The 21,605-nt window shown below is 39.0% G+C and overlaps 5 protein-coding genes across 7 annotated transcripts; 3 read left to right on the forward strand and 2 right to left on the reverse strand.

The window, feature by feature from the left end:
• Positions 1 to 11: 11 nt before the first annotated feature.
• LOC140773147 (LEAF RUST 10 DISEASE-RESISTANCE LOCUS RECEPTOR-LIKE PROTEIN KINASE-like 2.1) lies at positions 12 to 2,916 on the reverse strand. The gene is made up of 3 exons (XM_073115547.1): positions 2,003 to 2,916; positions 1,611 to 1,646; positions 12 to 1,491 (listed from the first exon to the last, which is right to left on the reverse strand). The coding sequence occupies exons 1-3, from the start codon at positions 2,769 to 2,771 to the stop codon at positions 335 to 337; spliced, it is 1,962 nt and encodes a 653-aa protein (XP_072971648.1). The 5' UTR covers positions 2,772 to 2,916; the 3' UTR covers positions 12 to 334.
• A 513-nt stretch (positions 2,917 to 3,429) lies between these two features.
• LOC140773145 (kinesin-like protein KIN-7A) lies at positions 3,430 to 9,155 on the forward strand. Its single transcript, XM_073115545.1, has 15 exons — positions 3,430 to 3,750; positions 4,403 to 4,780; positions 4,923 to 5,012; positions 5,096 to 5,196; positions 5,345 to 5,458; positions 5,551 to 5,632; positions 5,765 to 5,832; positions 5,922 to 5,981; positions 6,063 to 6,187; positions 6,395 to 6,593; positions 6,697 to 6,828; positions 6,891 to 6,983; positions 7,079 to 8,005; positions 8,083 to 8,399; positions 8,629 to 9,155. Exons 2-15 carry the CDS (start codon positions 4,540 to 4,542, stop codon positions 8,957 to 8,959), a joined length of 2,880 nt encoding a protein of 959 aa, XP_072971646.1. The 5' UTR covers positions 3,430 to 3,750; positions 4,403 to 4,539; the 3' UTR covers positions 8,960 to 9,155.
• Positions 9,156 to 9,596: 441 nt separating this feature from the next.
• LOC140773148 (putative glutamine amidotransferase GAT1_2.1) lies at positions 9,597 to 11,415 on the reverse strand. The gene is made up of 4 exons (XM_073115548.1): positions 11,253 to 11,415; positions 10,375 to 11,099; positions 10,042 to 10,248; positions 9,597 to 9,934 (listed from the first exon to the last, which is right to left on the reverse strand). Exons 1-4 carry the CDS (start codon positions 11,323 to 11,325, stop codon positions 9,698 to 9,700), a joined length of 1,242 nt encoding a protein of 413 aa, XP_072971649.1. The 5' UTR covers positions 11,326 to 11,415; the 3' UTR covers positions 9,597 to 9,697.
• A 922-nt stretch (positions 11,416 to 12,337) lies between these two features.
• On the forward strand, positions 12,338 to 16,478 carry LOC140774931 (uncharacterized protein OsI_027940-like). Of its 2 annotated transcripts, none has more exons than XM_073118119.1 (6): positions 12,338 to 12,477; positions 13,525 to 13,711; positions 13,813 to 13,963; positions 15,004 to 15,041; positions 15,144 to 15,204; positions 16,132 to 16,478. In XM_073118119.1, the coding sequence occupies exons 1-6, from the start codon at positions 12,473 to 12,475 to the stop codon at positions 16,215 to 16,217; spliced, it is 528 nt and encodes a 175-aa protein (XP_072974220.1). In that variant the 5' UTR covers positions 12,338 to 12,472; the 3' UTR covers positions 16,218 to 16,478. The 2 variants fall into 2 exon arrangements, with proteins under 2 accessions (XP_072974220.1, XP_072974221.1); XM_073118120.1 differs by having other exon boundaries at positions 15,007 to 15,041.
• Positions 16,479 to 17,141: 663 nt separating this feature from the next.
• LOC140774881 (phytochrome-associated serine/threonine-protein phosphatase) lies at positions 17,142 to 21,522 on the forward strand. Of its 2 annotated transcripts, XM_073118054.1 has the most exons (11): positions 17,143 to 17,234; positions 17,348 to 17,484; positions 17,628 to 17,774; positions 17,860 to 17,927; positions 18,322 to 18,379; positions 19,519 to 19,629; positions 19,699 to 19,749; positions 20,368 to 20,511; positions 20,594 to 20,689; positions 20,860 to 20,931; positions 21,203 to 21,522. In XM_073118054.1, exons 2-11 carry the CDS (start codon positions 17,404 to 17,406, stop codon positions 21,284 to 21,286), a joined length of 912 nt encoding a protein of 303 aa, XP_072974155.1. In that variant the 5' UTR covers positions 17,143 to 17,234; positions 17,348 to 17,403; the 3' UTR covers positions 21,287 to 21,522. The 2 variants fall into 2 exon arrangements, with proteins under 2 accessions (XP_072974154.1, XP_072974155.1); XM_073118053.1 differs by having other exon boundaries at positions 17,142 to 17,484.
• The last annotated feature ends 83 nt before the right edge of the window (positions 21,523 to 21,605 follow it).

Genomic DNA, 21,605 nt, shown 5'->3' on the forward strand with positions numbered 1-21,605 from the left:
CATATATTGCATTTAGTCCTTACTAATACTACATTCACCTTTTACTATATATGTCCTTTAAATATTTATTTACAGCTTAATAACTAATTCACTGTCATATATATATAGAAAGAGAAGGAATCAAAGTACCCTTAGCAGTAGGCCTCTTCACTCTGAAGCTTAATTAGCACGCAAAGGTTGGTATAAGAATTAGTTCCAACTCGAATCTTAGCTGCACCTGTAACCCTCCTCCATTTATTCCCTTCCCCCTTCTTGGAGCTCATAAACCCACAAAAGATCTCAGTTTCTTTCCTCCAATTAGCCTTTCTTGAGTTGAGATGGGCTAAATCTTCTCTTATACATCTTGTGTTGTGGTAGATATATTGGAATAACTAGTAAGTTGTTGTAAAGGAGAAGATAATGTGGGCTTTGGTGGGATTTCCAAGCTTGTACTACTAGTGCTCCCTTGGAGCATATCCAGCACTCGGCTCATCGAAGGTCTCTTTTGGGGCATTATTTGGATGCACCATAACCCCACTATCATCAGCTTCCTCACCATCTCCTCATCTTCGCTTGCCACTTCACTATTACCAACATCCTCACCGTCTTCGACTTCGAGTTGCTCGTAGATCCACTGCGGGAAGTAGGCCTCGTCAGAATTATCCGCCGCCGCCGCTTCGTTCTTCCTCCTCCTCCTCCCTCCAACCATATCCAGCACCATCATTCCGTAGCTGTAGACGTCGGACTTGCTAGAGATCGCACCAAAGTTCCTCGAGAACACCTCCGGCGCGATGTAGCCGATGGTCCCGCGAGCTCCACTTATCGACAGGATGCTCTCCTTGGGGCGGCACAACTTGGCCAGTCCGAAGTCGGAAATCTTGGGCCTGAAATCTTGGTCTAGTAGAATGTTGTGGGGCTTGATGTCGAAATGAACCATGGGCGTATTACAGCCAGAATGCAAGTACTCCAATCCGCGAGCAATGCCGACGGCGATCTCGTATAGCGTTCTCCACCCGAGAGAATCAGGGTTCGACGCCTTGAGTTGACTCTCGTGAATGTGTTTGTCTAGTGATCCGTTGGGCATGAACTCGTAGATGAGAGCTCTCTTCGACCCTTGTATGGAAAACCCAACGAGGCTGACCACATTAACATGGGAGGTCTTGGCAATGGCGACTACCTCATTGACGAACTCTGCACCGTCGCTTTTAGACGATTCTCTCAAGATCTTCACGGCAACCGGAGAACCATCAAAGAGCTCCCCCTTGAACACACTTCCGTACCCACCTTGGCCCAATTTTTCATTGAAGGATTTGGTCATCTTCCTCACTTCTGAAAAAGCGTACCTTTTTGGGGCAAGAGACCCATGTCTCTCCAGAAAATCTTCTACTGTTTGACTATTTTCTGATGTCTTGTTCCACATGACCGGCACTTCGCATTTCTTCCCATAGTACCAGCGTTGCAGGGAGAAGAATATACTTCCTACGAGCAAACTTCCTAATCCTGTTGCAATACCTGCGAAAGAGACGAGAAAGAATTAAAGAAAAAGGACATATAGCATACGTTTCCTACGGAGTTGAAACATCTCTTTCCAAAATCTCAAGATGATTGTGAAGGAAGGAAATTAAACTCACCGACAATGATCTTCTTCCTCAGATTGACTCCAGCATCTAAGTATAAAAGAAATGAAAGAATTAGTCAGAATTGAGGTTAATTAAGTCGATTATTATACGTACCTTTAACTCAAACATTTAATCCCTTGTGATCTGGACTAAACTAAAGATTGAATTTAAAGATTCTTATTAGTGATAAAGAATTCTACATATTATTCTATTAAATATGATAAAAGGAAAAATATAACGGGGATTAAATAAGTTAAAAATACAGAATAATTTCACCCAATTGACTCAAATCAAATTGGGGGTGGAGTGAAATTTCCCGGGGTTAATTTTTAGTCTTCTGCCCAATTTTCCACATGGGCTGGATTTGAATGTAAAAAAGAAGGAAGAGTTGCAGCAGCTCATACCTCCATTCCCGGGAGGACAAGGGAGAGAATTCGGCGCATTTGGGCAGAAGCAAGTAGGCTCGCTCGGAGAGGTAGCATTATACCCACAGGCTCCGCCGGAGTTCACGCAGCTGTCGCACCATCCTTCCCCTCCTTTCATCCATCTCAGAGAGAAGCCCGCCGCGTAAACATCCGACGCGTTCAATTTGCCGTACTCCAGGAGATCCGCCGCCGTTTGCCGGACAGGAACCAGTACCTTCGACGTGCACTTGTCCGACATCTCGGCGGAGCTGTTCTTATCCACGGTGTAGTACGAGGAATTCGTCGACGGGCATGCAAAGACGCGTCTCTTAGCATACGAAGACGAAGGCGGTGTGCAGTTGAAGAAGACGCCGAGGTTGCTGTCGTTGTCGCTGTACTCAAACACGGAGAGGCTGACGTCGGCGTTGTAGTCCGGCTGTGGGCATGTTTGGTCGACGATTGTTTGGTCCACAACCACGAGGACTTTGCTCGAGTAGTCGATGTCTCTCACTTGGTACTCCTTGCCGTTGATGTGGATCGTGAGGTTATTGTTATCGTTGCATGAAAGCTTGAACCCTGGGTAGCCGCAGTAGTCCGGCGAGCCATTGAACCAAAAAGGATATCTGACAACTACTCCGGATGCTCCGCAGTTGTACCCCGATGGGGTGCAGGCCATGTATTGATGGTTAGAAGCATTGGAAAATGAAGGCAGCTCCGACGACGAAGTTAGGAGGAAGAAGAGGAGTGGAAGGAGAGATTTTTGATCCATTTTCTTCAGCAACAACAATGGATCGGATCAGGCGCAGATCTAGAAGAGATGGAGGAGGTCTATATTAGCTTCTAAATGTTTGTAATCCAAGAGATTAAAAGCAAAAGGGCCCAAGTTTGTGTATATCTTCATTCTTCAGGGCAGAGTTGACTGAACGTGTTGACATCATGCCCTGGAAAACTGGGTGTTGGACTTTTCAATGGTTCTACACTGAGGTGACGTAATTCGGTAGTTTCATAGCTACTGTGAGTCGAAATAAATAAAATATTTCACCCAAAGATTGCGCCAAAAAAAAAAAAAAGAGAGGAATAAAGGAGAAAAAAAACCATTACAAGTTACTTTTCAATAGAGATAAGATTAAGTCTTAATGATTTAATTAAATAAAAAAGACAAAAAAAGATTTTTAATATGAACACTAGAATAAGGACAATTTTGTCTTTTTTTATATCTAAATTATTTAAAAGATATCATTAAAAAAAGGGGGGGTTATTTAGATAGTATATAAACATATGAATAAGATGTTTTTGAAGGGTATTAATGCAAAAAAAGCCTAATAAGTTTGATGCATCGTGTATTATTTGGGCTCGTCAATAGCCTCATTTAAGAAGGCAAGGTCGTCCCACTATTACTCCTTACCTCTTCTTTAGACCGTCCGATCTCATGATCTAAAATTTAGCAAGAACTAGCCGTTGTCGCTCCCCATTCAGTGATTCAAATCCACGTTTCTTTTTCTTTTTTTTTCTTATTTCTACTTCTTTCGCTCCCGTCTCCCTAATCTTTGAAACCCTCTCGTCGAAATCAAAGCTACTATCTCTAGAGTTCGTGACGCTCTCTTCTCGCAATCGTCGTCTATAAGAGAGCCCCAAATTTACGCAATCCCTGGTTTATTTTTTTTTGTTTCCTTTTAATTTCCTTTAACTTGGGTTTCCGGATATCTCACACCGCAAGAATCGCGAGTTCGGGCGGCTTCACTGCATCTGTGAGTGGTCTTTGCATTCTTGGATTTCGTTCATCCTAAATTTGGTTAATTTTGTTTGCTACGATTGATGGATCGCCGAGGAGATTTCGTGCATTACTTTTTAATCTCTTTCCTGATATGATAGACTGCGGTATTTTCTTTACTTTCTTGGTTAGTTCAGGGCCAATTCCTTTGGATTTAGCTGGCTTTTTCTTTATCTTGCTCAATTAACTCGCTTCCCTCCGATAAAGGGGTTCAGGAAACCCTAGAAGTGGAAAAGATCCAAACATTGTTAGAATAATCGGAATTGGTTCTTGGAGAGCCTTTGAAAGAAAGAGAGGAGGAGAAATATTACTGTTTGTATTGTGAGAAATGGGACAATGTGGAAGAAGAGATGGGAATTCTTTGTTGGATCTCATGGTTACAAGATCTACGACTGTGAGACGAAAGATCTACTTGAAAGATGGGCAAAAAATTACTACTTTTGCATTCTTGCTTTGGCGTCCCCATACACTAGGTTATGTCAGTTTCAAGAGAAAATTATAGTGATTCACCAACAACCAGATAACCATGTAATGTAGAGAATGTATAATGTACATCAATGAGCTAGGTAATCAGTCAACTAAATACTCTTCCAAATAACATAAATGTGAATTATGCTTGTTTTTGGCAGAATTGTACTGTTCAAAGACTTACAGGAAGTAAATTGTATTCCTTCAATAAGATGGAGCTGTTATTATCGTGATTTTACCTGCCTTCTTCCAAAATATTATATCATCCGCGGCAGAGTTGCACTTATCGTTCAAAGAGATGGTTGCGGCTAGGACACCAGGCACTCCAGCTTCAAAGATAGATAGAACACCCGTGTCCACTCCTGGTGGCTCCAGAGTTCAGGAGGAGAAGATTTTTGTTACAGTAAGAGTGAGGCCTCTAAGCAAGAAAGAACAAGCTTTTAAGGATCAAGTAGCATGGGACTGTGTTGATGACCACACTATTTTGTACAAGGTTTCATCACAGGATCGCCCTAGCTCTCCAGCCTCCTATACTTTCGGTATGAACTTTTGGATCATACAAATAAATGTATATGGTCGCAAACTATGCTTAGAATCATTGAAGTTTTTTTTTTTTTGGATGAATGGAATCATTGAAGTGATTCTCTGCTTATGGTGGTGCTTCTGTTTCACTTGTGCCAGACAAAATATTTGGACCGACTAGTTCAACTGAGGCAGTTTATGAAGAAGGAGCCAAGGATGTTGTCTTATCAGCATTGACGGGAATTAACGGTAGGCAACCTTTTTTTTTTTTGTCTTTTTGATCTTATGATTGGATTTTAGTTAGAACTGAGTAGGATATCTGTGTTCTGTAGCTACCATTTTCGCTTATGGTCAGACTAGCAGTGGGAAAACATATACTATGAGGGGGATCACTGAGAGTGCTGTAAATGATATCTACAAACACATGGAAAATGTAAGATTCACGAAACTTCCACCTCCTTTTATAGTATGTTATTATTTCTGTGCAACACATAACTTTGTTTCAAAATGGTAGCTCTACTGCAATGTAGCAAAAGGTAAACATTCTGAAAATGATTGTACCTCGTTTCAATGGCTTACAGATTTCAGAGAGGAGCTTCATTATCAAGATCTCTGCGATGGAAATCTATAATGAGATAGTTAGGGATCTATTGAGACCTGATTCCGGTCCTCTTCGCCTGCTAGATGATCCTGAGGTGATATGCAGTTCTGTTCTCTCCTGTTGTCCATCAGCATGCTCTTCATCTAGTATTATCTTGTTAAACATGTTTTGTATCATTGGCATTAGAAAGGGACCATTGTTGAGAAGCTGGAGGAAGAGACTGCGAAGGATAGTCAGCATCTGAGACATCTAATTGGCATCTGTGAAGGTTGACTGAACTTTGTTATATTTATAATTTTGTTACATGGAGACAAACTAATGTAGCTATTTAACTACATTCCTTCTCTTGCATTCCCTCTCTGTAAGTTGCTTAATGATAATTCTTTTCCCCAATTTATAGCACAAAGACAAGTTGGTGAAACTGCCTTGAATGACACCAGCTCCAGATCACACCAAATAATAAGGCTGGTAACTATTGGATCTTTTACCATTATATTTGCAGTGACATACTCAAAGATTAGGGGAAGGCTAATTTTCTATTTTCTATTGCCATCCAGACTGTAGAGAGTAGCCAGCATGAAAATTCAGGTCGTGTGAAATCTTTTGTAGCTAGCCTGGTAATCCTATCTTTCTTTTGCCCTTTGGATTAGATATATGATGAATTGTATGTAACTTAATGCATATATTGTCATTTGCAGAATTTTGTGGATCTTGCAGGAAGTGAGAGGGCTGCACAAACTCATGCAAATGGCACTAGGCTCAAAGAAGGCTGCCACATAAACCGTAGCTTGTTGACTTTAACAACTGTAATCAGAAAGCTTAGGTCAGAAACTTTATATAGTAATCAGCATCGCTTTTCCTTTTCAGTCTAGATGGAGGTTTCATACAAATATACAATAGCTCACTTATTCAAGTGAACTCTGGAACTTCAGTAAAGGCTAGCTGAATAATGCTAAAATTGGTGATCAACAATTGATTACCAATGATTTAAGTAGAGCTTGCTGATCTAGTGTTCTTTCTCTTCCAACAGTATTGGAAAAAGAAGTGGGCATATACCTTACCGAGATTCAAAGCTAACACGTATACTGCAACTATCTCTTGGTGGAAATGCAAGAACTGCCATTATCTGTACCATGAGTCCAGCATTATCTCATGTAGAACAATCTCGGAATACTCTCTTCTTTGCGACCTGTGCCAAGGAAGTTACAAATACTGCTCATGTCAATATGGTATGTCACACTGAAAAAAAATATTACATTTATATGCTCTATCTTCATATTTTCAAATTGTGCTGTTCTTGGTTACTATGAAACTGAATTCTGACATTATCAGGTCGTCTCGGACAAGCAATTGGTCAAGCATCTACAGAAGGAAGTTGCTAGACTAGAAGCAGAACTCCGAACACCAGAATCTTCTGCATATTCTGAGGCCCTTCTGATGGAGAAAGAAATGAAAATAAAGAAGGTAACATTCATAACTGATGTTTCTTTTTATTGCAACTATAACTTTTTAACTGGTATGAACAGATGGAAATGGAAATGGAAAAACTGAAGCGGGAAAGAGACTTTGCTCAGTCACAGCTGCATGAACTGCAAAAGAAAATGGAAGGCAATATAGCAGTAAGGATTTGTCTTCCCTTCCACTGCCCTTTTAACTTGTCATCTAGCATTCTTTTGCTTGTTTTCAACTTCCCTTTGCCTTCTTGTGCTGTCAGGGATGGAATCCATTTGATTCATCGCCTCACTGGCCAGTGAAATGCCTTACATTCTCTGGCCCATCACCACAGGCCAGTGACAAGTGTAAAGCCGATCATGGGAGAAACCTGATGAGAAAATCATTAACCGTTCCATGCATGCTTGTGCATGAAATCCGGAAGCTCGAGCAGTTACAGGAGCAGCTTGGAGAGGAAGCAAACAGAGCTCTCAAAGTACTGCAGAAGGAAGTGGATTGCCACAGGCTTGGAAACCAAGATGCAGCTGAGACTATTGCTAAACTTCAAGCAGAAATTCAGGAAATGCAGGCTGTTAGAACTACAAATGAAGATGCTGAAGTTGGAGATCTAATCACTAACCGAAATGCTGGTGCCAACCTGAAAGAAGAAATCACTAGACTTCATTCGCATGGCAATTCTATTGCCAATCTCGAGTTGCAGCTTGAAAATGTTCAGAAATCCATAGACAAATTAGTAATGTCTCTTCCAAACAATACTAATCAGTCTAATGACAGCACCTCAAAATTCTCAAATTCACATCCAATGAAAAACAAGATGTTTCCGTTGGCCGTAAGCAACAATATCAACCGACCTCATCTTATAAGAGCACCATGCTCCCCCAACTCTTCTTCCAAGAGTGTGTTAGAGTCTGAGTCTGAGAACAGGCCTCCAGAGAGTGATGACATAAACCATGAGGGCTTATCGGGTTCGGAGAAGGCCACTCCAACTAAGAGTGAAGATGGTAGAGACATCTCATCTAGGGAGGGCATACCATGCTACAGGCGCTCCAGTTCTGTGAACATGAGAAAAATGCGGCAGATGTTCCAAAATGCTGCAGAGGAGAATGTAAGGAACATAAGAGCATATGTCACAGAGCTGAAAGAACGAGTTGCCAAGCTGCAATACCAAAAGCAGCTGCTTGTGTGTCAGGTTCTCAAATCTTTCTTTATTAATGCCTATATATTTAAACACATATAATGACTATACACATATAATGTGGTTGATAGGTCTTGGAGTTGGAAGCAAATGAGGCTGCAGAAGAAGAGATAGAGGAAAATATCTCCGTCCTACAAAACACCCAAGATCCATGGCGGACAAAGTTTAAAAAACAAATGCAGAAGATAATCCAATTATGGGATGTTTGCCATGTATCAATAATTCATCGGACTCAGTTCTATCTGTTATTCAGAGGTGATTCAGCTGATCAGATATACATTGAGGTAGAGTTAAGGAGGCTAACATGGCTGCAGCAGCACTTCCAAGAAATTGGTGATGCAAGCCCTGCACATGTTGGAGATGAGCCCATAGTTTCTATCTCTTCAAGGTATGAAGAATTTAACTTTTCATGATCAGAAAAATGAGGAATCACGTATCCAGTTCTACTTTTCAGATCCTCCAGTCAATTTATTGAAAAAAGCAAAGTATCTTAAATAAATTTAACAAATATTCTTATGTTAGATCAAGTGGCTTGTTCTAGTCAATTTACTAGCTTTTACTCCTAGTGGATAGTGTTCAGTTATACAGAAGTAATGTAGGTTCTTCCTGAAATGCAGTATCAAAGCATTGAGGCATGAGAGAGAGTTCCTCGCGAGAAGGGTGAGTTCACGACTTACAGAAGAGGAGCGAGAGCGACTCTACATCAAATGGCGAGTTCCACTTGAAGGGAAGCAGAGAAGGCTTCAACTGGTGAACAAGCTTTGGACAGATCCAAATGACTCAACACATATAGAGGAAAGTGCTGATATAGTAGCTAGATTGGTGGGCTTCTGTGAAGGAGGAAACATCACCAAAGAGATGTTTGAGCTGAACTTTGCGCTGCCAGAAAGTAAGACACCATGGCTTCTGGGATGGCAGCCTATATCCAACTTGTTAAGACTGTATTAGGTATCAAGAAAATCCTGATAGCAACAGGGGAATTAGTCCTGGAGGCCTGATATTTAGGTAAGATATCATGAGCTTAAGAATATTTTGTACAGTTTATCAACTCCATTTGATCTCTAAATAGGTGGTCAAATCATCAACCATATTCTTTCTCTTATCTCCAATCATATATTTTTGCTGCAAAAAGCATTACTTCATGCATGGGAAAATCATATTTGCATTCATATTTAGGATACATCTTATGATGGGAGCTTGTAATCAAGCAATTGATTCCTTAATAACATAACTTCATACATGCTTATCACGTGGATGCGATTCAATTTCTATTAGGATTGTTACTGGTCCCAAAAGTCTCAATCATACAGATGATGCAAACAGCATATCGTACAATGATTGGTCCATGTCCCTTTCCTCTAATAGTTGTTGATGTAATATCTTGTATAATTAAGCCTCACGGGAAGGTTACGTATCCTAATATTGCTACTCTTGATCATTGGTTTATAAACAATCAACTCATGTTAGAACTTTGTAATGGTGCATGTACAACATGATATTTAAGAGCACAGTATGTCTGAGAAATGCATAGGAAGTTATATAGCCAACTAAAGCTAGAATTCTTCTCGAGAAAATACTTTATCTTTATTGAACAACATACTGTAAACATGAGAACCTGGATGAACAACCAAGTTATTATAATTTTGGATGATTAAGGTATGCCTGAGACTTCATATATCAACTAATTCACCAGCTATTCATAAGCTTTCTCTCCAACACCTCTGAGCAAATCTCTCCCAGTATGTGGTAGAAGGAAACAAGTTCAGACAACTGCTCAATGGACATCTTCTCCATTAAATTCCTTGCAAACTTCTCTTTCTTTTCACTCATCTTTAGCCTCTCCAGGTAGGATGATCCATTCCTCACCGTTGCGCCCATCTGCTTCAATCTCTTCTCCTGCTGCAGACTCAATGCTGAATTCAGCTGGATGCACAGACAAATGCAAATGTTATTCCAATGCGATAGTCTACTAAGTTATGTTTTCTTTTTCTCTCTCTCTCTCTTTTTTTAAATCTGTTGGTTGACTTTACCTGTAAGAATTCAGCTCCTGCTTCAATATCTTGTTCTTTAGACAGGGGCTTTTGGTTCCTGGCAAAATATATATGCTTTGCAAGGATGAAATTATTTACAAAAATCCTTGTGTTCTTCTCCACTTCCTGATATAATTGTGTACCAAGATTTGGTTTGATTGAGCTGTTCCTCTTCTTCTGATAAGCTATCACTGCCTTCACGAATTCCTACCAGAGGATTGAAGAAAGAGTCAGAAATGATTTGAACATAAATTACATATAAATTGTAAAAGAATCCTTGATAAACAGAATAAACTATTCCACTTCTAAACTAATCCTAAGAGGGTGTAATACTTGGTAAACAGCAGGGCATCCAGGATAGTCAAACTTATCAGTCTCCAAATCCCTCATCCTCTCTGGATGGAACTGCAATCCTACTACAAACTTCCCTTCCTCAGGATTATACATCTCCGGATCATAGAAACCTTCAACCAATCCATCCTCTGAGAAAGCCATTGGAGCAAATCTCTCTGCCAATCTCTTCACTCCTTGGTGGTGATAACTATTCACATTCAACTCCAACTCCTCCTTCAACGACTCCTTGAACCAAGAATGCAACGGGGTCCCCTCCACCACCGTTATCTTATGCCGGTGGCCGTCGTAGTTATCGTAGTCGATGTGCTTGACGCCGTCCGCCGGATTTCGCGTCCTCGAGAGCTCGACAGAGATGTCTTGGTGCAGGGTGCCGCCGGAGGCGACGTTGAGGACCTGTGAGCCGCGGCAGATGCCGAGGAAGGGGACGCCGCGGCCGAGGCAGAGCTTGGCGAGGCCGAGCTCGATGGAGTCCTTCTCGCGGTCGACGGCGGTGTCCGACACGTGCGCGCGGCGTACGTCGTCAAATTCCTCCTGGGTGAGGCTTGAGGTCGGAGAGTAGTGGGAAGGGTCGACGTCTTCGCCTTCGCAGAGGAGGACGCCGTGGAAGGGCTCGAAGCTGTCGAGGAGCGTATCGACGCCGGCCACTCGAGGGACGATCACCGGCGCCGCGCCGGAGGCTACGATGAGATCAAGATGATACTCTCCTACGATGACAAAATTAAAAAAAAAAAGCATCATGATAAAATCTAAGATTACAATCAAAGCAAAAAATGTTAACTGCATGCACTATCTGTTGAACGATATCCCACTTGTTAAGATACTCGACGTAAATTTACGAATTTATATCAAGAAATTACCAACAAAGTCGACGAACTTGTTCTTGCGGGTGGTACGGCGAGAGACGATTAGAACTCGGGACTTCTCCGCCATTCTCTCTCTCTCTCTCTCTCTCTCTCTCTCTCTCTCTCTCTCCCCCTCACTCTCAGGTCCAAAGTGGCTGCTTTTGTGATGTACATTGTACTGAAGTACTGCCCTCAGCTATTTATAGAAAGATTCTTTTGGGTCGAGGGTTGCGGACTTTAAAGCTTTCCCGCTTCACATTCCCAGCATTAAGAACGGAAAATGTATTCCTCACGTTAAATTCGTTGCCATTTCCGGCAAGCGGCAGGGCTGTCTTCTTTCCTTTTCAAAACGGTTCGGTTCCACTGCTAACTTTCCTGCATAAGAGATGTTACAACGGGCAAAGCCGCACGCATCGTGCAGTGGGAGTAGTGATTTCCTCCAACCGATACGTACAGGCGATCGCCCAGAGCTTGCATGGGAAGCGGCAGACAGTGTACGAAGGACGCGTGCCGAATAGTTGACAAGAAGACTCTTTCGATGTATCCGGTGGAAGTTCTATCTCAGGCCGGTCAAACCGGTGCAGTTGCTTCCCTCTCTCCCCCCCTTCCTCGTTTATCACCAAACGCCACACTAACTCGTGCTCTAATTACCATCATTCGGCTTCATTTTTCAACGTATTAATCTTCAAATCTCTTCTCCATCTCCTCAAATGTCATTTTTCAACATATCATGTTTTAAATTCGTCAAAAATGTTACTGAGTTACACAACATTAATTGATGAAATAGAGAAATATTTTAACTATTTTTTAAATACTCCTAATGTGAACTTTTATATATAATATAATTCTAACTGCACTGTAAAAAAATGTATTTGCATTCAAAGTAAATGCAGATAAATATAGAAATCTCTTCAGATAGCCCGATAGCCCACGAGTCACAGGCCTTCTGGACCCAACCCTAGATAATTGGACTCAAATATGGTACCCAGTCCAAAATGGGCCCAACCCGACCCGTTTGCCCCCCATCCCTAAAGAGGAGGGTAGTTTAGTCCTTTCAAAACAGCCGATGGCATCTATCGGCCCCTATATATATATGTATACAGAGAGAGGCTTTTGTTGTTCGGTCGAGCAGCGGAAAGCCGAAGGTTTAGTCTTCGCTTCGTCTAAACCCCCCCTCCCGTGCGTCCTCTCTTAGGGTTTCGGTTTCGGCTCGGTTTATCCCGTTCCTCGCAAAAATGAGGTGATCTCTTCTTGTCTCTGTTACTGTATATTGATAAGATTCATGGATTATGTGCTGTTGATCGGGTATCGCCTCTTTGTGGTGTTAAATCTATGATGGTTTCAGTTGCTCCTCTGTAGCCTGATCCATCTACCAGGATAAAAGTTTGATTCTTTTGATGGGGATTCTGTTCTGTTCTTGTTCTTGTTCGTTTGACTTGTTATGTCTTGTAATTGAGATTCGAAGGTTGAGAAGAGAGGAACCGTTTTCGTCGGTGCTAAGTTTGGTGATGGAGTCGATAGGAAAGGAGGCAACTTTGTTGAATATATTTGGCTATAGTTTGGTAATGATGAGCGTAGTGCTTATAGAACAAACTTGATTTATTATAGCACTTCTGCTATCTCATATGTCAAATGTCTTGTAATTGGGTTTCCACTGGTCCCCGGATCTTTTGAGGTAATGCGTTACAATCAATTTCAAAGCACACTGGTTTTCCATACCATCAAGGATTTGTTTTTGTTAACATGGTGCTTAGGCATATCAATTTGGAAACCAGCGCCAAACTGGAAAATTGTGATACAGCTTAGTTTATTGCAACGAGCAATATCATTCAACTACATGACAACTGTTGCCGTTCACAAGTCTAGGAAGTTTTAGATTAGAAAAGTTCTACAGTCTGATCAGGAGGAGGTGGCCAACAAGACCACATTTTCTTATGTGCTTGGATTTACATTTGATGAATAAATAATTTAGGCTAACTGTTCTCTTATGATTTATCCGCCTGGAGTTTATAATAAATGACATATTACGGTTATTAACTCATGATATGTGACCAAAGTTCTATAAGTGCTGTATACTGTTATCTTCTAATTATCACCTTTAAGTATATATATGTTCCTCATCATCCTTGCTTGAACCTAAATTCAAGATAAGCTACTGATATTTTGGCCAGTGGATTTGCTCCAAATTTCTTTGATGTATTGACCATGGTGTACTTTGATCATATTGTATTATTGAGTTCATTTTTAACTGTGAGCAAAATTTGATAGTCTATTACATTTTCTCTAGTCGTCACCCTGAAGTAAAGTGGGCGCAGAGACTCGACAAAGTTTACGTCACCGTACAATTGCCTGATGCAAAAGATGTTAAAGTTAATCTGGAACCTGATGGTAGTTTCACTTTTTCTGGGACTGCTGGATCAAGTAACAACTCATATGAGTTGAAACTGGATCTGTTTGACAAAGTAAATGTAGAGGTAATGCTGGTCTTGAGATCTTTATGGAGAATAACTTTATGTTTTGAGTGTTAGATGTACTTTCTTCACCCAATTTTCTTGTTTTCTTTATCAATTTACAGGAAAGCAAAATAAACACAGGTGTCAGGTCTATCTTTTGCGTAATAGAAAAGGCAGAAAAAGGATGGTGGAAGAAGCTGTTGCGTGGTGATGGAAAAACTCCTCACTACATAAAAGTTGACTGGGACAAGTGGGTGGATGAAGATGATGATGGTATTTTTACCATCATTTTTTTATTAGTGATAGTTCTTTTATTTATCTAATCATAAAGTACGCCATAAAATGTGTGCTTACATAATGAAAAAAATGTGACGGTAATCTGAACGAACACTTGTCATTGAGGTAATTATAACAGAAGTATCAATGCTGTCTCTAATGAACCCTTCATTTTATCATTAAACCTACAACAACTTTCAGTTTTATGTCTCAATTTACAATGGCTTCACTTCCTGCATGTTTCTATTGGTTTAACTCCATGTCTCCATCTTTGAGTTATTGCTCTGTTAATTGAAGGCATGGGAAAATCTGAAGGCTCGTTATAGTCTACTAAAGCCCTTGTTCATGGGTCAATTTCCATTAGATAACAACTATGCTAATCTTTCAAGGGATTATATTACAATCTTACCTGATTATGCTTTTTCATCATGCCTTGATTCAAAAGCTTTTCGAAGCATCTTGAGGTTAATCCATTGATTTTGGATTCATCAGATGTATACTACTAGTTCCTAATGATGTGTGCAAATTATTCTCTGATAATTCAGATATTAGTCAAAGATAAAGTTGGTTTTCCTAGTATAAGATATTAGTCAAAGATAAAGTTGGTTTTCCTTGTATAGTACTTGTTTACAATTTACATAGTCCCACTACTTGTATTGCAATGGTACATAACCAGAATAGTTTATCCGTATGATGTTCTCTATAAGACTTATGTATACTTGTATATCCTTGAAACTAATCATGGGTGAAAATCCTGGAACTCATTTCCTGATTGTCAAAATTAGGGCATTTCTTTGTGAGAGTTTGATGACTTTCTTTTCTCTTTCAATAAATGTTTGATATGCATTTAATGGCCAAGCATCAACTCTCATCCCTGATTTTGCATATCTTTATAATTTTCAGATGTGTAGAGACTGTGTGCAACTATATTAACTTTTCCTTTATTTGCAAGCAATTATAGAGAGTTGATTCAATGCTCTTTTCTCTATGTAATTCGGAAGCAAATTAAGGGTACTAAGTTTTACTTACTACTTTAGCAGGTGATAAGTTGGACTTGGGAGGAATGGATTTCTCGGTAACAAATGCCTCATATTGATTCCATTTTGATTGATATTTTATAAAAATGCTTATTCGTCATTGGTATTATATATGATGATTTCCTTGATATGTCGTGCAGAATTTTGGTGGCATGGGGGCAGAAGGTATGGATGATGATCTCGAAGATACTGATGATGAAGGTCAGTAAACTATGACTCGTTGCCTGCATTTTTTTTTCCCTGTTTGCTGCAAAGATCAGTTGCATGTGTATTATTCACTGGAAAGAGATGATCTTCCATAGCACAAGGCTCCAGTAATTGCGGGTTCTAGGGAAGGCAGATATTAGCAGCCTTATCGTATTGCTAGAAAGGCTATTTCGAAGATCCATACTCATGACCACAGGGTCATGCTGGCAAACCTTACTGTCAGTGTCAGACTAAGTACATCCTTTACAAATTGTATAGTAGATAAAATTGGAAAAAGTGTGATATCTGAAGAAGAGTTGGATATTCATAACTAGGTCTTATAATAAGTTTGGATTTACCTTAACCTTTGTCCTGCTTAATTTCCCATTATCAGACAAGTGATGATCTAAAGCTCAAGATTTGTGGTATCAAGATATTTGAAGTGGAGACAGGAAGTGAGTGCCTCAGAAGGAATTGAAAGTTTGACTAGTGCAGAAAAGCATGTGAGAGGTTAGGATAAAAGATCATTTTTTGAAGTCAAGATGTGAAGTGGGTGCTTCATCAGGGATTGAAAGATTGATTTAAGGGGGGAAAATCAGGATAGAAGATCAATTCTTGGCTGTGGTTTGCACATTTGAATCTCTGGGATCACTTTTCTGGTATTTAGTCTCAAACCATATATAAGATAGCGTTCTAGATCCAACTGATGCGACTCAGGTGAATTAGAAGAATCACAAATTGGCTAACCTATTAACAATATATGGTCCTCTATTAAAAGGAGGATGCATCTTAACATTGTTGCACATCTTTGTAAATTTCATACAGGATGCATCATGCATTACCTGATCTTAGTAGTTTTCAGGGTTCACTCGTCATCTATTTGCACATATCTATTCCTTATATTCTGCAAACTAACCATGGTAACCCTGTGGAATCTCGCAGAGCAAGAAGTTGATAAACTTCAGAATGCGGAGAAGACTGAGGAAGCCCATCCAGATGCCAAGATGGAAGCAGCTTCAAGCACATGAAGAGTCCTTCCATCAAAATATCTCGCAGATCTTATGATTTGACTGCATTATTTAACGAAGCTAGCTGGTCGTGCTTTTGTCTTAGATTGTTAACTGGTTGCTTGTATCTCCTGACATTTAGTTCAACATTTAGTTTGATTGGAGGCTGCTTATGTTAGTTACCATTCTGATTGGAAATTTGAACAAACTTTTATTTTGTTGGCTGAATTCTTTTGAGATCAAGATTTTTAATCTCCGACAGTAGAGAGTTTTCTCAGTGAAGTGCTATCTTTAATGCTCCTGCTGCATCTCGACTTTCGTTTCACTTTTGCGTGTTTGAAGTGTTTCTATTTTGTCCAATGGCTCATTAGATATTGCAGTTTTTATATTCCCTATATTTATATGGTTACGTTGATGGCAAACTTCCTTCAGAGTATTTGGACAGTAAGAGTGTGCATTTCATATATATATATATATATATAGTTTCGTTTATTATTCTACAAGCATAATTATTTGTATTGCATTTGTCTAAGATTGGGTCAAATGAAACATTAAGAAATTATTTCCCATAGTAAAAGAAAACAAAAGAAATAAAGATTTGAGAACACCCAAGCTTGACGTTCTTCTTATGGTTTTTGATTTGTACATAAGAGATATTTTGTATAAAATAGAAGTCACTTAAGCTTCACATGTTATGTATAAAATCTCATTATTATAAGTAGAGATGTGTAACGAAACTATGCATATTTTTTAAGCAATTTTAATATACTTATTTATATTTTAGTAATTAAATATAAAATTTTAGATAAATTTACTAAAAATAATTATTATATATTTATAATTAAATAATAAAATAAGTTAAATTAATGGGCCGGGCCAAACGTGGGCTTTTGTTATGCTATTTATTCTTAAATATCCCGATAACTATTCGTCCGCTATTCTCCATTTGCAACCAAAGAAGACATTAGAGAGGAGAGAGGTGGAGGTCGAAGAAGAAAGGGGTGAGGTTTTGCGATCGAGTTCCCAAGCGACAACGAGGTCATCCTTCTCTCCTTAGATATCTCAAAAGATTTCGCCCTTAAACCCCTATCTCAATCGAATCCGTCTCCCTTTCTCTCTCTCTCTTCTCTCCTTCGCTCTCTGGATCCAAGAACGTGCGGTCTAGCGAATAAATCCTCATCTATTCCTCGTCGTCTCTTGTTCGCCAATGGATTTGGATCTATGGATCTCCAAGGTCAAGGAAGGCCAGCATCTCATGGAAGACGAGCTCCAACTCCTCTGCGAATACGTACTACTCTCTCTTTTCTATATCAACTCCTTTGGTGGGTTAGAGTTTTGTTCGGGACTTTAGGTTTTTGTACGTATTCTTGGTCGAAAATCTTTGGGTTTTGTGGGCAAGATTGAGATCATCATATTGAAAAATGTATTCAGGTGAAAGAGATTCTTATCGAGGAATCAAATGTCCAGCCCGTCAATAGTCCTGTGACTGTTTGCGGTGACATCCATGGGCAGTTCCACGATTTGATGAAGCTATTCCAAACTGGCGGTCATGTTCCTGAAACAAATTATATTTTTATGGTGAGAAACTTTTCAAATACAGAATTGATTGGATTCTTTTATTTCACAATCACCATTGTTAATCTAACAATGACAATGTTACTAGGGTGACTTTGTAGATCGTGGATATAACAGTTTGGAGGTTTTCACAATTCTTTTACTTCTGAAAGCCAGGTATATTAGTACATGACAATTACGAATGATCTCTCTTTGCCTTTTTCTAGCTATTTCCCGTGCCCTTTGATTTTAATAAAGATAATCTATGTGGTAATTTCTAAGTTCCATGAGAAACTTCATTTGGAAAAATATAACTAGATGACAAAGCACAATATCTTGTCAATTTCTTGAGGCTTGGGAATAATCTTCCATGTCCTGTAAGGAACACCTTAGCATTCACCTTAGAAGCACCTTCCTTTCCTTGAAAAACAGTAAAGTACTTTCTGCGGACAATTTAGTCCACTCCATCACTTTTGTTATTGTGATGTCTCTACCTTATTTTATATAGCACCTTCCTTTCCTTGTTTAGCACCACTTTTTGACCGTATTTTGGGCTCAATGTTCACGTTAGGTACCCTGCAAATATAACCCTTTTGCGCGGAAATCATGAAAGCAGGCAATTGACACAGGTATGCTCTTGTTTATTGCATAAGTTCAGTTAATAACTTATTTGTGTCAATCTTTATTGTGATCTTTGGAGATTTATAGCTATAAGAACAATATTAAGCCTAAACTGCAGATGATGGTTTGCTAAACAAATACTATTTGTTACTTCTCACTATGGATGATGCATCATTTACCTATATGACCAGATTTCTAATTCCACTGTTAATTAGTAAGAACATTCTTGATATAACTTTATGGGGTTTTTATTCTTCTTTTGAATGCATCATATTTTGTTTCATAGGTTAATTCGGGAGTGTATAGCATGGTTCCATGAGGCTTTCTTTTGTAGCTTTTGGTTCTCCTTCAAGTGTTGATTATCTTGTCTTTTAGCTATTTGTTGCTACACTTTATGATGTGGATATTTCTTTTCCCTGCTTATGTGCTAGCTTTGCTAATTATACTGATCTGTCTTTATATGTTAAAATTTTTTATACTTTTACTTGCCTAGCAAAAATACTTGGGAATGCTCGGCAGGACTGAACCACCAATCTCAAAGCATGGCAGATCATAGATCTAAACTCAACAGTCATTGGCGACTATCTACTTGTTATTTTCTCTAATTCTGAATTTAATCCTAAACCTCATGAATAGAATGTTATATTGATGTCCTATTCAGTTTCATGTTTTAACCTGGAATTCCTTATAATTCTATTTGTTGCTTTGTGATAGCATACTGTTATGGTTTTTGGTTGGAGACCTGGAATTGCTAATATGATTCCGTGATTTGTTTCCATAAATGTGACATCAACATTTTCTATGGACTTAGGAGCTTGTGCTATTGAATCCTAGATGGAAGCAGATACCATCTATGTTAGTCTCAAAATGCTTTTTAAGATGATTACAGGGTTCGCGTATCACATTGCACTTCATATGTGCTGATGTTATGGGTATCACAACTCATGTCTGACGTTACTATTCAAGAGTTAATCGAAAGTACACCTCTATGTTTCCTTTTGGAACTTTTCGTAGTAGTTGTTATATTAGTCTTAATTCCTTATCCCTCTATGTTTATCTCCCAATCCCAATATGAATATACATAAGATAAGAAAATGAGGTGCCTTCCACATGCTGTACTTTGATGAGTACCTTTGAATTCTTTCAGGTGTATGGATTTTATGATGAGTGTCAGAGAAAGTACGGAAATGCTAATGCTTGGCGTTATTGCACTGATGTTTTTGACTATCTTACTCTGTCAGCAATTATAGATGGAACTGTAAGCCATTTTGCTGCACCTAAACAACTGTTTCTCTTTTCTTTCCTAATATCAACTTGTCAATTTTAGGTGCTTTGCGTCCATGGTGGTCTATCACCTGATGTACGAACAATTGATCAGGTATGGATTTTCTTAGCTTTTCAGTTGAAAACTGATACTCAGGATTGGTGTCTCAAGATCTTTTTTGTTTTCTTGGGCTGGGACAGTTCTTCTTCTAGATCAAGTTTTGGGATCATATCTAAATTTTGTCAGACTAGTTCAATTGTTACTGTTTAGCATTGTCTCAGTTTAATCAGTATTTTAGTCTTTTTAGATATCTTAGTGATATAATAATCGGATTTCAAATACTTTAGACATTCTAGTGTTACAGTTTAATTCAGATCTGATCGTTAATTGCAAGTGTTCAGTTTGGACCTTAAATATTTCCGGAAGATCTCCGTCTGTTTTGTGGGCATAATAGGAGCATGTAACCAATGCAAGCATTTGTTCATTTCATCAATTTGATTGTCAAGGGATAAATTGACTTCCTTATTACGTGATTGCATCTATTATGTGGATGCCATTTGGATTAATTGAACATTGGTAATGATGACAGAAGATAGTTTAGTGCTTGTATATCTTACTAATTGACTCAATCTTTCATTATATTGTCTGGTGAATGTATAAAGAAATGTTTCAGATCAGACTACTGTTCATCTCCTTACAGCTTCTCGTTCTATATCCTTGTCCAACAAACAGATACGTATTATTGATCGCAATTGTGAAATTCCTCACGAGGGCCCCTTTTGTGACCTCATGTGGAGTGATCCTGAAGAGATTGAAACATGGGCTGTCAGTCCTCGCGGAGCTGGTTGGCTTTTTGGGTCTAAGGTGACAGATGAGGTATACAAGTATGTTTTAGTTTCCCGATTTGAATTTTATTATCGGCTGCTGCTTACCAAAGGTTGCATATTCTTTTGAGCAGTTCAACCACATAAACAATCTCGATCTAGTTTGTCGGGCTCACCAACTTGTCCAAGAAGGTCTGAAATACATGTTTCAAGACAAAGGCCTTGTTACTGTGAGTTTTAACTAGCCTTATATAGAGTTCTCCACAAATGTGTGCCCAATGTTCCTTGGGATTTGTTTGTGATCTTATTTTTCTTTATCGTTGTTGATTTTGTTCAAATTGATCATGCTTACCATGCTCTAATACCTGAGAGTTAACTATTTTACTCTTGGTTTATTCAGGTATGGTCTGCACCTAACTACTGTTACAGGTGTGGCAATGTGGCTTCTATATTGAGCTTCAATGAGAATATGGTATGAAAACACATCACTTCCATGTCGTGGTTATGTGTATCTCTTTACATCTAGCCATCCTCTCATGTGTACTGGCACTTTATAATTGTATGCTTCTTTGTCTTTTAGACGTGGAACAGTAAGAGCATAACTATTGTCCACACTATATTTGTTAAGTTTTAATGAAATATCCTGCTGTAGTTTTCAATTTTATTTTGCACATCCATTTTGCACATTGCAGAAAAAGGTGTAACCAAAGTTCTTTTTATTGTATTTTCATAATCAATGACAGGAGAGGGAGGTGAAATTCTTTACCGAAACAGAGGAGAACAATCAGATGAGGGGACCAAGGACTGGAGTTCCTTACTTCCTATGACTGTGGCTTTCTTTTTCTTTTCTTTTTTTCAACGACAATTCTTCCTCACATTGTAGATTTCATTTTCATGTATATTAGAATCTTTGTAGACATTAATGCTGTTTTATTCTTCACATTTGTGCTTTAGCTATGAGAAGTTCTGAGAGTAGCTTGATTTGTAGCAGTTTTATTGAATATTTTTTCTTCTACTAGTTCCATTCATAAGTCTCAAAATTTATCGGGATTATGTTCAAGTAGTTGTGATCCTTGAAGTTGCATTTTTGTTGTGAATGTATGTAGTAATTAGAACCAGATAGCTTATTACACACGAGTCAATGGT

This window comes from Typha angustifolia, chromosome 13, assembly GCF_048772165.1.
Source record: "Typha angustifolia cultivar Huaian chromosome 13, ASM4877216v1, whole genome shotgun sequence".
Classification (NCBI taxonomy): Eukaryota; Viridiplantae; Streptophyta; class Magnoliopsida; order Poales; family Typhaceae; genus Typha; species Typha angustifolia.